This window comes from Sinohyriopsis cumingii, chromosome 4 (genome assembly GCF_028554795.1).
Source record: "Sinohyriopsis cumingii isolate HCF-2022 chromosome 4, ASM2855479v2, whole genome shotgun sequence".
In the NCBI taxonomy this organism is placed as follows: domain Eukaryota; kingdom Metazoa; phylum Mollusca; class Bivalvia; order Unionida; family Unionidae; genus Sinohyriopsis; species Sinohyriopsis cumingii.
In genome coordinates, this window is record NC_142964.1 from 39,433,687 (window position 1) to 39,449,374 (window position 15,688).

Here is a 15,688-nt window from a genome sequence, read left to right on the forward strand (position 1 = left end):
CCAAAGTAAAGACCATTGAACATTCCTGGATAGAGTGTCAGCCAAAACAATGAGTCTGTCAGGAAAGTGACTGATTTGTACATTGATATGGAGATTGTTGTACCAACCTACAAACTGCCAAATCAGAACACAAAGGTCAGGTTATTTGGTGGCCCAGTTTGAGGAGGTAGACCACAAGAGTTGTCGGACAGAACGAAGACTATTTTGCCTGAGAGCCGATAATTCAAGAAGTGAAAGTAGTTGATGACAGCATTCATTTCTAAAAGGTTGATGTGCAGAGGCCACTCACATAGTTCCCATTTGCTGCTGATGGTAGTGAAATTCGGCAACAGGTGGGTACCCAACCGTACATACTAAAATATATACATACCGTTAGCATTTTTGGGGCTTCTTCAATGGGATCCCAATGGTCAGCCAACTTGGGTTGCACTACTGATGCAGGGATGATCAAATCTTGAGCATGATCATAACTATTTGATCAAGAGGACTAGAAAAGGGTGCATAAAAAGACGGCCAAGTGGGATCAAGTCTGCCTCCACAATGAATAGACCGAGGAGTTGGAAGAACTCTCTCAAAGAAATCCAAGTCCGTGAGAAACAGACTTGACAAGTTCGACGATCCCATTTACATGAATGTGAGGAAGCTGTACAAGATTCATGTTGGTGATAAACTCCTTACGCAGATGGATGAAAAGCTGGAATGGATGTAGGTCAGACTTTTCACAGTTCACTAGTTTATTACTAATGCATAGTTTTTCTTCAAAGATATTGCTTCATAGTAAACAAAATTTTCTCTGTGTGAGGGGGCTCATGTAGCAATGCAGATACAGCACCAGATTAAAAAATCTTTGTTCAATGTATAAACAAGGGCAGATCAACATGGCCAAGTAACAGTTTATTCGAAGTATAGATAACAATGAATTGTAAATATACCAGTGATAGAATTAATGGTTAATAAGTAATCCTAGCCACTAAGTGGATTGCTATACACTCACACACTGTAAAACAGTACAGTGACTAACATGAATCCTGCACCTGATCACATGAAAAAAAGCCTGAAATGGCCATAAGGTTGAATTCGAGTCATCAGTGACCAGCATGTCATCTGTTTGGATGTATATTTGGTTACCTTGTGAAGTATCAGCAAGGCATCGGAATTGTTGGTAAGTCTATTTTTGTCTGCAATCTGTGTTAAACATTTAGCATATTAATTTCAAGTAGTTTGAAGAAAAATATGAAACTATGACCAAATGGTTCGGACAAGTAGTCATTTGCATTTATGGGGCAGAATTATTCAATTTCATTTCTTCTTGATGTAATGATAATTTTTAGCAAGTTTTAGAATACTGTGATTTAAGAAGATTCAGTCAAGTACTGGAGAAATAATTAAAGTTTACAAGTTTGTTATCTTCAATCATTTCTAACCTTTGTTTCTTTCAATTAAATACATTACAAAGTATGTGAAACATGAAATAATATTTGTTTACTTAACATTTGTCATTTGAAGATGGCTACGATGATCCGACTCAAACTGAACAAATTAGGAAAGTTCAAACATTTGACAAGTATGAATAATTATGATTCCTGATCCAAATAGTGTATAAAATCTATTGTAGTTTTATGTTTATATGTAAGCTGCAGTATATTACTGTGTGACAAATCAGAAACAAAATTTGAATCTTCTAATTTTTATTGAAAGAAACACTTCAAAATCCCTGCTATATTTTATTTGATTTCATCACAACAAGCTAGGTGACTGTTCATCTTTCCTCTAACTTCTGCGTGAATTTTGTGTTTGCAGTAAAAAGTAGCTACAAACTGGTCAAATCATATTGTAATGAAATCATTCCGACAGACTGATATGTGTATTGATATGTATTGTATCATAGGTTGTGTACTGCTATATGTATCAATGCATGTATTGTTTCAACCGTAGTAAATGGAAGTCATATCATTTAGGATTGGCTTAATATCTGGGCTGATTGACTAAATCTATCAACATACCAATATCTTAGGATAACAATAAAAAATGAATAAGAAATATGAGATTGTTTCAATGTATGAAGCATGTCTCAAAACAGTATTTATGTTCACTGATTTCTTGAGAAACTTTTGTAGTTCCAGAAAAAAACAAGCAATAGGACTCGCGCTCAACTGAGCAAAGAATTCCTTCTAAGTGTTGAGTGGTGAAACCATCCGATATTCTTCAGTGACGAAAAAAAGATTCTCAAATTACTGGATGTCAGCTTGGCACCATTTTCATTTATGACAAAGAAGACATCATTGAAGTCTATTAGTGAAAAGATTTTTAAGACAGTTGTCTTGGCAGCCAAATTGGATGTACAACTGGCATCATTTTCATTTAGGACCAACCAGGCAGCAATAGAAGTCTATTGGTGTAAACCACATGTTGATGGGGCCATCCATTTGGAGAGGAGTAGAGATAACAATATTTTTAAGATAAAACTTTCCATTCTGAAATGGCAATAACAGGATATTCAAGATGGCTACTTAAGTGCCACATAGGATATCAGATTAGCACTGTTTTCATTTAAGACCATCTGGACATCATACAAAGTCTTCTGGTGGAAATCCCATGTCAATATGACTTTCTGTTCATACAGATGTGATAAAAAGATTATTAAGACGGTTGCCATACTGGAAGTCAGATCGACATAATTTTTATTTAGGACCAGCTAGACATCATAAGAAGTCTTTTAGTGAAAACCACATTCTGATATGACCACACATAAAGGAGTAGCAATAACAACATCTTGAGGATAACTGCTGTGAGAGCCATATTAGAAATCAGATAAGTACCATTTTCATTTAGGACCAACTAGACATCATATAAAGTCTTTCAGTGAAAACCTCACGCTGATATGACCATCTATTATTGTGGAGTAGCAGATTTTCAAGATGGCCCCTGTGGTGGACATTTTGTACAACCGAGCAGCACCATTTTCGTTTAGGACCAACTAGATCATGGGATGAATGTGTGTGTAAAGTTTCAAGGCAATCCTCAAGTAGTTTAAAAGGAGTAAGCTCTTCTGGTCTTTTTTTCCCTGAAAACCTCACGCAGATATGACCATCCATTATTGTGGAGTAGCAGTAACAAGAATTTCAAGATGGCCCCTGTGTTGGCCATTTTGTACAACCAAGCTGCACCATTTTCATTTAGGACCAACTAGATCATGGGATGAAGGTGTGTGTTAAGTTTCAAGTCAATCCTCAAGTAGTTTAAAAGGAGTAACGATCCCATAAGTTCTTCGGGGTTTTTTTTTCTGTAAACTACAAGCAAATTTCATGACATTAGGAAATTTGAACCATAACTATCATAAAAACATTCAATTCTCAACCCTATTATTCTAAGATTCCAAAGATTTCAAGGTTGTAGTAGTCACTTCTAGTAACCAAGCCAGGTGACTCCTCATTTGTAATCAGGGGTCATTGTTTCAAAATTACCAAACAACAAAATCTGATAAAACAACTATCAGTCTGACTTGAAGAATACCCGAACAGATACATCAATGGTGAAGTATCATTGACCTATATACAGTGGACCCTGTTCATCACTTCCAAGGATCAATTAAATGTTATACATATATACAGAATTTTTCTTCAACACTACTCAATATAAGGACTACTTCAAAACATGGACAAAAATTAGTATTTATCATGAAATACATTACATTTTATTTTATTATAAATAGGTTCCATGGGTACTCTTAGTGTTCATCTATTTTAAAACAAAACATCATCCCATAAATTGTCCACCTAATGTCAAGAAAGAACGTTTGGGAGGTACTGGCAAAAACCCAAGGGAAGCTCCGCCTCTCGGTGTAGCGCCACCCATTGACAATGGACCTGTCCCTGTTTTGCTGGTTCCTTCCTTCTGCTTGTATTTGTATTGGCTTATACTGGAGTTCTTATTCTTGCTTAACCAGCCTCCTGATTGTGAACTGCAAATTCAGAAGAAGCTAGAAATGTATCCATACCACACATCTCTATCATTGTCAGCAACCACAGAAATCTTGGTTCAGTATGCAAGGGAACCAGTCAATGAAAAAAAAAAATAGGGACCATAACTCAGATTAATTCTAATGAAAATAAAAACAAAAATGTAAAAACATGATAAAGTCTTCCAAACATAAAACCTTATTTCAGGTTGTGTTTCAAGCGATGAAGTTTCAGAAATTATTTAATGCCGAAATGAAATTCATCATGCCTGGATTGATGTAGTCATGCTAGAAGTCCTCACAATTGGAAATCTTTGTAAATGTTCCATAACAGCACTAATTCAGTGCTAAAATAACTTGTTTTGATCCTTTCTGCCATAAATATGCACTAATCTCATCTGATTTCTGATAAAATACAATTAATCTGGGTTTCTGTACCATTTTAATTTGTAGCTTGGATAACATATTTGTACTGTGTGTAATGCTTTAATGCAATTACACCAGATACTCAGGAATTTAATATTGATAATCAAGTAGGTATTTGGGGGTTATCCTCAATAACAAATCCATTCTTTTATGGATGAACACTTTTTAAAAAATGAGAAATATTATTTTCCACGTTATTTTTGTACTATTAAATTAATATAAATTATTTGGTATATGAAAATTAAATGAAATATGGTAGTATACAATAGACCAGAGGTCTCACTATGGTACGGTATTCTTAATACCCATGGGTAGCCTCATTTCCCTATTGGTAGCCTCGCTAATATTATCTGGTCTGCAGAACCTTGACCTCAGATAGGTGTTATCTTGGAATGACTGAATACAGCCGTAGCATATTTAATTAGCATGTAAATACCACTACAAAGACATGTAATTCTTTTAATAATGGTAGTGGAAACAAAAATTAGAAGGAATTGCTTAACTAGTGGTATTAATTGATAATGGAATATGGTACTGCACTTGTACACAAGTAAAATCAGTCATCAGGTGAGTGAACAATACAGATTCACAATCGTGAGGACATCTGTCTGTCTGTCTGTCTGTCTATCTCTCTCTCAAAGGGGCATATGGATTATCTGATCATTAGGTGCAAGAAGAAAATTGTGATGGAATATGTCTTTGTCATGGTTATTCATCTTCTAACTTGTAAATTCTAATGCATATATATATAACTAAATTTAAACGATGTATATTACAAACAACATATATTACTGGTGCATGCTGCTTTAGTGCAATTACATCTGATCTATGTTAATTTTTAATACTGCCTATCATGTAATTGTTTAAAATACCCAATGTGAGATCCTATATTTTTTCACACAAGATCTCTTCCTTAAAATAGAATATTTTTTACACATTATTTTTCGTAATCTTGGAGAATTATTTTCCATACGAAAAATATGATAAAGTGATTTGGATTATGTAATCCATATACAAGTCGATTCGGAGTATAAGAAGAAGCTAAGATTTTCTAGTCAAAAAGTATCGTGTTATAGGCTGGCAAATAAGTATGTACTGAAATAATGTTCAACTTCCTTACATGTAATAAAATTTGAAGAAGAAAATAAAATATCTTGCTTTTTCATTCCACCAAAACATGCACTAATATAATAATCACATCACTGATTTGGAAAATAATAAACATAGCACTAAGATTGAAAACTTCTACAAACAGGAAAAAAATATTTTCTCAGAATGTTACAGAATTATTTTGCCTGATTATAAAAGCCATTTGGTCCACAAACTAAACAGACCAACCAATTCATATCTTGCCATACAATCATGACAAGGGACAAAAATAAGCAAATACACATGTAATTGCAAATTATCACATGGAAAAATGTCACACTTTTATTAGAAAATTGATATAATTAGTAATATCAATGATTCCAATAATCTGTTTCTTCAACCTAAGAGACTAATTACTTGAGCAGGCAGCTGAACTAAAATCACAGAAGAACCAAATTTGGAGGACTAGCAGCAACAATGTTGGTAACTAGCAAACTTCAATAATACAAATTGAGCAATGATGAAAACCCAATGTTTTCATGAATAACTTTTCAACATTGTGAAACTGTAAATTTATCCAAAACAAAAGAGAACACAAAATATTGAATATGAATACCAGCAGATGAGACAAAGTCCTTCACAACTGGGCAGAACTATAGCTTGTCTATTGCATGTCGCTAGTTGTTGACCTGAAATATTCGGTATGTCTCTACTGGCACCTCTGCTATTGTGTCAAGAGTTGTATCACTTAGATGCACAGTATTGATAGCTGGTGACACAATAAATTTATTGAGCAAGCAGTCTGTAATACCATGTGCATGCTTGATTTGGATTTGCCACATATTACACATGACCGTTTTGTAAACTGTATTGTTGCCAATCTCCCTTTTGGTGAAAAAGTATTCCATATAAAAAACTTTGCTCTTGGGTTCTTCACAAGTTCATACTTAGAAGCTGCCATGTTTGTAATGACGATGTGCCTAATAAAAGACAGTGTCTGAGGTACTCGTATAAAGTTAGTCTGGCTTCCTGACCAACTGAGTTGATTCTAATATGAAACCCAGATACAAAATAAACATATTCAAGCCAGTATCCTGATTTTACTTCAACAATCATATTTCCTTAATTTTTGCTATTACTCCGTAAGTCGATGTTTTAATTGTCATTACTACAAGAATATCAATCAGGTCTCAAGGATTTGGTAGCTCTGTGAATATGAAGTCTCTGGGGAGCTTCTTCCTTCTTTTCCTGGGATTCTGAGTGTACTTTGGGCAGAATATCAGACACAGAATCCTTATCTAATTTCACTCTTATATTAAATTATCCAAACTGGGTAATTCTTCTGAATGCTGTTCCTTGAGAAAACAGAGTAAGCAAAGCTTCTAGCCACATGTTACTTTAAATTCTTTAAAGCCTATGTGACATTCAACTCTTAAAATCATTATTTTTTCAGTGTAAAGTAACAAGTGTCTCAAAGAAAGTGGTATCACACCTATTAAGGGCATTATTATGATACCATTCTGCTTATGCAGGAAAGACAGGAACTCCTAGTATATCCGGGTAATATTTCAGCAAAGTTCCAGTTAAATATAATAACTACAGTTGGAGACAAGTGATACTGAAAAACTTTTACACAGCACCTTAACACTGTTGATGACCATGTCAATGTTGTTGTCAGAAAAATGAGACATATATCATGGCATTTACATGTGGGACAATATCTCTTAAGTGTTTAGCTTTATCTATAAAGTGTTCTCAATACTTTCAATATCCCTAGTTTCCTAAACATGAAAACTGATTTTCAATATGCTATAAATTCAACATTTTCTATAGGGTATAAATGTTAGTGGATGTTGTGGTACCAATATCAGTGGATATTGTGGTACCAATGTTAGTGGATATTGTGGTACCAATATCAGTTGATATTGTGGTACTAATGTTAGTGGATATTGTGGTACCAATGTTAGTGGATATTGTGGTACCAATTTCAGTGGATATTGTGGTACCAATGTTAGTTGATATTGTGGTACCCATGTTAGTGGATATTGTGGTACCAATTTCTGAGGATATTATGGTTCCAATGTTAATGGATATGGTGGTTGCCACAAATAATGAATTTAAAAGCAAAATAAACAACAATCTTTCTATGAAAAAATAGAGCCCCTTCCCCAATGCATGAAATTAATTAACAAGAATGTCATTTTTCACAAAACTAAAAAAAGCATGTTGAAAAGTTAAAATGAAATCACAGTACTAATGCTAATATAAAATTCTCAAACCTTTTTGATTTAGCTTTCTTTTTAAAGCCTCCACCGCTCTTGCCTGATCCCTTTCCTTTCTTGTTTGCATAGAATTTCTAAAATCAAAAAGTAAAGTAATTAAAATTTCTGCACTTCTGAAAAAGAACATTTGAATTTTGACAAGACTGGAGTTTGATATAATCAAGCTATAACCAAAGCAACTGTGCTACCTAAACCAGGTACATTTTGAGTACAAAATTAAATATTGGTCATTCTTCATCACTTGAAATAAAGATCACTTGTAAATAAATGATATCAACAAAAATCTTTGATCTCTGCCATGAGGGTTTGTTATAGAACTCCACACTGTCAAGTGCTTGCTGAAATCACTATATGTAAATTCAAGTTTGGGATTAATAAATATTCATCCTCCTGTTGAGATCCATAAAAATAACCCATGAATGATGTAAATACTACTGCTCTTTAATTGAAATCATCCAAGATTTCAAATCATCAAAACAATGTGTATACAGACACTACAGTATGCCACAGATCAAAGTCATGTCTAGCAAAATTAACTTAGAATGGTGAAAACTAATCTATAAATGGAACAAAACACTAAGCTTATCTATATACGTACAGACAAATTTGGGGGCTTCTATATTACTTATAACTGATTTGAACACAAATCAAAACAATAACAAAGAAATTTATCTCACTGAATTATATATAGCATGGTGGCACATTGTTGTGAATGTTCTAATGACAAAAAGTGATATGTAGTACCAACGAAATAACTGAACCCTGTCTGAAGTGTGCAATTCAAATGCAATTATATAGTCACAGCAAAAGTATACTATGAGATGTACATTATACAAGTGCCCAGTGTTTAAAAGTCCTCTATGTAGGCACTAGACCAGTATGGTTGAATGGCAACTGTATTTTTCTGTTTAGACTTACCATGAATATGACCTCTAGCCTTTGGGCCCCAAAATCTACAGGCTTCTTTATTAAACTATGTACAAGCCATCCACAAAGTCTGGTTAGGAACTTAAAAGGGAAAATAAAAATTATTCTGCAAACCTCCAATTTTTTTCAGCCACTATGACCTTGACTTTTGATCCTCTGACACCAAAATCAATGGGCCTCTTCAATGCCTCAAGTGCAGTCCCTCCACAAACTAAGGTATGTGGTCATGAACCTTTTCTTCAGTCAACAGGACCTTGACATTTGAACTTTTGACTCCAAAATCAATAGGTTTCTTTCTAATTCAATGTGCAAGTCATCCAAAAACTTTCATGCAGGTGCATTATTGTTAATAGAACATTTTGCACAAAAATAATTTTGGTTCAGTTAATGACCCTGGATCCCAAAATTTACAGGCTTCTTCCTTATCTGAAGTGCAAGCTATTCACAAAGTAAAGTAACTGTAGCTGGTGGGTAACTTGAAATAAGATACGTAAACATAATTGGTGATGTGATGTGATTTTGATTTTTAACGTAGCTTTAACAATTTTTCAGTCATTTCGCTACGATGTCTGCAATGTGGCAGTTTATAGTGATATCTAGCACTGGGGCATCATGCCGCAGACATGCAGCATGACGTCCCACCCAGTCACATTATCCTGACACCAGGCCAACCAGTCCTAAAACAAACCTCTAAATGCTGAACACCAAGCGAGGCAGCTGTTAGTACCATTTTTGTAAGTCTCTGGTATGACTCGACCGGGGATCAAACCCACGACCTCCCGCATCCGAGGCAGATGCTCTAACCACTAGGCCACAAACATAACTGGTAACAGATGAAGAAATGAACAATACTGTAACATATAACCATCTGCATTAAGGAAGGCATATACAAAAAAAATATTGGATAGAATTTCCTCCGATAATTTGGTTACTGGAAAAAAATGATAATATAGTACTCTTATAGTGCTGTATCTAGGCTTGCCTCTGAGTGGGTCAAGTGACCCATGACCTTTCAGAAAGTGGGCCATCTACTGGTTAGCATAGTGAAGACAGGTAAAAGTGGTACTAATGCTACAAGAACAGTAGTACTCTATTTCAAACAAAAAAGTATATCTGCCACTTTAAACAAGCTCAAATTAATATCAGTGTTAAGAATGACCTTTTCTGCAACATAATTCATAAGAAACAATTCCAAAGATCATTTTGAATACCAGGTCAAAGCATTTGGTAAATTTTGAAAACTGTTGCACGTCTGCTAACAGCAGATTCATCTTCCAAAAAAGCCATAAGGTTGACATAATCTCAGCTTCATCAAGAAACTTATCATGTGACCATCCAACAATGTAGGGTTCCGAAAGATACTAATTAACTGAATTAAGGTACCATAATGATAGGTTTTGACTTCTGGGAAATGCTATTTTTAGCTTGGGAATTTCCAAAGAGTAAAGCCTTCTTGAGAATATTATTTAGTTAGAAAAAATAATAACAATATTAAAAAAATAAATTTAAAAAAAAAAACAGTATATGATGCATTGTGGATATTTTACACTGCAAATTACTCATAGGACTAACAATTAACCACCAGGCTCTCACAAGCATGAATTTATTATCCAAAAATACACCCCTGATTCAACCTTACTCTTGACTTTACTCATATTTCTGAGCAAATCTCCATTATATCTTACCACTGGTTTTATATGAGACAAGTAATATCTGCTTAATCAAGTTTTTGCAAAGTGGTTAATGAATGTTAAATAATAATAATAATAATAATAATAATAACAATAACAACAATAATAATAACAATAATAATAATAATAAATTAACTAATGCCCATGATCAAGAAACTAATGAGTGAACACCAGCAAATGAATTCATCTTAAAAACTTGTGAACATTACCACTATGCCAACATGTATAATTAAATTTACTGTATATGCCAATGAGGATAATTTTGAGCACTTCTCTGTATAAATGTCTTCATAAAAAAAAACCAAGACTGTGGATTGCTAGGTCTAGCCTGCTCTGTCGTAGCATAATCTAAAAGCCATACAACAATGTGCAAGCAAAAAAAGTATGTCTCTGTCATTTACTTTTGATATGGTGGCCATACCCTTCAAGATGATATGACTGTCAAGTTATAAGATTACACATAATACATTGATAGAGAAATTGGGACAAAAGCAAAAGTGTAATGTAATCAATTGTGCTTGAAAGGTAGGTCATTGTGACCTACTTATCCCACCCTGAGATATACCCTCCAAAATGAATATACCAATCAAATTTCATGACAGATCATACTCTACAACAGTGTCAGAGAAACAAGACTAAATCAATATTTTTAAAAAAATAATCACTCAGGTGTAAAAAGTAGATCACAGTAACTTATTTAGAGTTGTACTCTCCAAAATAAATATACCTATCAAATTTAACTGAAAATGCAACAGTGTAAGCCAAAATGAGATGAATTCAAAAACTGTACACAAGTGCCATCAATAATGACAACCCTACTTGAAAAGTAATCCATATGTCTTGCATATGCTTCACAGGCAAGATAAAAGCTGACAGTGATTTTCAAATTAGGCAAATGAATAGATTGATATAATTAAGAGTTTAACATTTTTTTTCTGAGCTTATTGTGGTATAAGCTGTCAGTTGCCAACTCACACAGCAAATAACGCCCTTTGGGATTTGTTACATAGCTATTTATAGCACTTGGGATTACCCTGCTTGATCATAATAAGGTCATCATAATACAAGTCTTCATTCATTAGAAACCAATATAAGAATTTGAACAATGCTACTACGATTTTTATATTTTACCGTAATGGACATGTGTATCCATAATGGAAGCTCAATATTTAAAGTCATAATGTGATGGCTGTATGAATTTAGACATTCATGGATCAACTGTAAATAATTTGGCAGATTCATCGCTGTTCAGAAACATGAGTAATCTGACTTCGCTTTTCAAAACCTATTTTCATGTTTATAAATAGGTTCGACTAATAGATGTAGGTGTATGAGGTTAGGTTATAGAAGGTGTGTTATCAGTTTTTTTGGTTCAGACAAACATACACATACACACACAGTTCTAAAATAATTGAGTACTTATTTTATCCCTATAGTTATTCCATGATTTTCTTTTTGTGGCAATGGTTCATGACCTGATCCCCCTCATCAAATTTGTGACATCAATGTAGAAAATAGACAGACACACAAAAGGACAGACAGGCTGATGATGTAGAATGCTCTTGGTGTAAGAAGTTAGGAGTTTCACACACAAGTTCAAAACAGCAAGAAAATGTAATTAATGTGTGTGTGTGTGCGTGATTTGGATTTTTAATGTAGGTTTAACAATGTAATTTGTGAAATTTGTGTTTATTGTTTACACACTTTTCTACATAGAGTGCAACAATAATTACAATACAGCAATGTATTATCACTATAAAAATGAAAAATTGTGTGACACAGACATGTATGTACTGCTTTTATATTAGTACATGTATCTAACTATTTGTTATGCATTTTTTCATTTGTTTATAATTATTATTTAGAAATTTCCATATAATAAAAACCAAGAGTGATACATGATGTATTGTTAATTATTATTCTAGCTATGATAGTTTTCATGGGGCACTTAACTTGAAAACAATGTATTTCCTTAACTTGTTTGCACTTTAGCTGGAATTAAACTGGAAGGTGCAGTTATTGAAATGACAGGTGGACTGTGTAATGAAACCTGTCATAGAGTTCATTGCATTATGTGATAGTACTTGTACTGCTTGAGCTTGCAGGAGTCATTCAAACAGTTACTTTAGTACAGCTTGAGTGTGTCGGGGTAATTTGAACATTTACAGATGCATGAGACAGTACTGCAGAAGAGTCTTGAGCAGACAATGCTACATTTGAAAATACATTGAAAAGAATGTTACTCATTTGTCGTGCTGGGCCTTATGCAAAGTTTCAATGATAGTTCACTGGAGTGGTCAGACAGAGACATAATGTGCCTAGCAGGAAAGTTGGTACCTGTCAATGCATTCAAAGCTGTGGCATGAAGAGAGTGAGCAGTATATCTTGCAGATGGGCATTTGTGTACATGTCAGGCATAAAACTGCTAAACTGTCTCTGTCCAACACATATTTGACACAATTGGGGATTTTCAAAAGCATTTTTATCAATGTGAAAAACAGTGATTCAGCTTTTGGATTAATGCATGTGAGGTAGTATTTTACTGACCTTACTGGGCAATTTTGACCACCAGGTAAATGCATTCTCTTGTCAGAATTTTCCTCCCTGATGATTTTTTTTGCATAATTTGATGGGTCAGAATGACATATTCAACCCATGTTGTATCAAACCTGATTTCAAGACTGCTGGGTGTTAATCGGCTGTGGAATTCTAATCCACATGTAACATTGTGGATAGAGAGGTATAACCAAACCCTGTACGTGAGTGTGATAGGATTGTCTTGCATCAGGTACTGATTCATTGCATACATGTCTGACGGAGGAATAATTGGATTGTGTTGAGTTGATCTTGATAAGCCATTCTTGGTCTTCAACTTTAATTTTCCATTTAACAAGTCATTTGCTTTTTTAAACTTATGGTCTGTAACGATATTGACTGAACTTCCACATTAAACCTGAATGTAGCGACTAATAGCAGCCCTGATATTTTTTAAAGTGTTATTATGGTATTCCTCAGCTTGGGCTTCAGGTAGCATCCTCTTTCGTGTTGCAGTGACCTTATGGGCTGCTTTGGCATAAAATATGGCTAACATTTGGGTCAAATGTGCAGACTCAGCTGACTTCAGATCAATCTCTATATTCTTCTCTTTGCACCATGCTGAAATTCGGTAGTATCTAATTTTTAACATTTGAAATATTTAGATCTTTGTGAAGAATCATTCATGCACATCTCTTTCCATAATTTGTATTTATATAATAGATTTGTTATTAAGCTGTCACAAATATTGATTTAAAGATAAACTACATTTTATTCACTGCAGAGCAAGTTAAGTCTCGTTTTTATATATAATTGGCATTAATGATTTAAATTAATTATTTTTTCTTTTTGCACGCAAATAAACAACTTATTACCTTTTCATAATATCTGATTTAAGAAAATGATAAAAAAAAGAGCAAATTAAGTATCAAGCAGTATTACAGTAATGAACAGTCCAGTATACATTTTATTGTTATTATTATAGTCAGTTTATTATGATTATTGAATGAATGAATAAATATACCTGTGAAAGTGTAGTAGCACCACTGAGTGTGTTTCTTGGTAGATTTTGAGTAATGCTGTTCAGATATGTGTAAGAGATCTTCCACATTAAGTGATTTGAAGCATTTTGGTTTGTGGTCATCATGATGATCAACTGGGAACTGGACTGGTGTTGGTTCATTCAGACTAAATGATAACTCAGTTTATGATACTTCTTTCACTTCAAAAGGCTCGTCAAATATGGATGGGTCAAAATTTTCAATATCTTTGTGCATGAAATCTATCTGATAAGGCAAAGTTAGTGAAAAATCTCCAAATTTTGACATTTCAATTTCAGAGTTGGATAGCAATAATACCGTACTCAGCATACTGTTGAACTTGACCTAGCACACTTCAAACATTTTTATCCATATTTGTCACAAATTTTGACAAAGAAACAATTAGTTTATTCACAAAAGATGAGAAATATCTGTTGCTTTAGTCTTTTAGATTCAATTTATTTATTTTTTAAATTTCAAAAATGTTTTTTTCCTTTATTGCTTACTTCATGTCTGCCTTCACTGGCAGTGTTTATCTTCTGCTGTACATGTGACTCTATTTATAGAAGTGGCTATTCTTAGAACAGTAGTACTCCTTACTGTTCATACAGAAATAAATGCAATTCATTTTGATCACTTGGTAACATTCTGACCAATGGAAATATTACTTTCCTTTACCAGCTACTGCCATTGCAATTATTCATATATGGCAACAAATATGAACAAACAATAACGTGAACAGTTTTCTCTATTAACCAAAAGAGAAAGTTGGTGAACTATGGTACTGAGGCTCTATTAGAGTGATGCATTTCTGCTCACAACACTGGGGGGAGGGAATCAAAATTTCCCTTATATGCTATCAAAGTGGTGGGCTTTCTAACTCAATCAATTCTGGCCACTGCCTTTTCTGAGAATTTCCTTCTAAAGGCTGCTTGATATGAACCAGGCATGCAGGTTCAGCATCTCTGGGTTCAAATGGAACACCTGTATTCAGTCATCTGAACAGGTGGGAAGAAGACAGAATTTTCCTGGAAATCTCTGCTATTAAGTTCCAAAAAGATCATTGATTCATGAGCAATCAGGAATAGACAGCACTCTGAATGCTTTCTTTTTGCAAGCGCTTCTCAATGAGCTAGTGGAAGAAGTTACCTAACTGGTACTTAGGCTTTCAAAGTAAAGATGTCTTTTGACTCAAATCACTTGAGGAAGACTCCTATAAAAGTGGTGCCTGAGCAATTCTTGCCACCACATGTCCAATGAACTATTTTGTTTCTGAGGACTTGCTTAATATGAGACAGGCATGCAGGTTCAGCATATCTGGATTTGAATGGAAGATCTGTATTCATGGTTGTCTGAGCTAGCGGGGTGAAGGCAGGACTTTCCTGGGAATCTCTGCTGCTACACTCAGTAAATTACTGAACCATGATTCTTCCCACTTCAGGAAATGCGGAACTGAAACAAGGGATTTAATGTCTTTATATAAAAGATAACTCTCCTGGTGCTTTTGTATAATGTTGTCCAGTTAGGTGGAAGTTGTGAACATTGGCTCAGAAGTGCAACATAACTCAAGGCACAATTCTCATGAAGACCCAAGGATGATATAGAGATCAATAGGGAGTGCCTTGAACTAGTATACACTGTTCTTGAACGTAAACCTAGGGAATTTCTGAGAATACTTGCAGTTTAGAATGTGGAGGTATATAATTTTAATATTTAGGCTAAGTGTAAAATCGCCCTCCC

General features: G+C 34.2%; 1 protein-coding gene across 1 annotated transcript in view; it reads right to left on the bottom strand.

The window, feature by feature from the left end:
* Positions 1 to 875: 875 nt before the first annotated feature.
* The window catches only part of LOC149801020 (uncharacterized), a 118,881-nt gene continuing 104,068 nt past the window's right edge, over positions 876 to 15,688 (bottom strand). Inside the window, exons 25-26 of the mRNA XM_089955045.1 lie at positions 7,753 to 7,829; positions 876 to 3,961 (exon numbers count right to left, since the gene is read on the bottom strand). Of these exons, the coding sequence (XP_089811171.1) occupies positions 3,757 to 3,961; positions 7,753 to 7,829 (282 nt within the window). The 3' untranslated portion in view covers positions 876 to 3,756. The remainder of the gene's footprint in view (positions 3,962 to 7,752; positions 7,830 to 15,688) is intronic.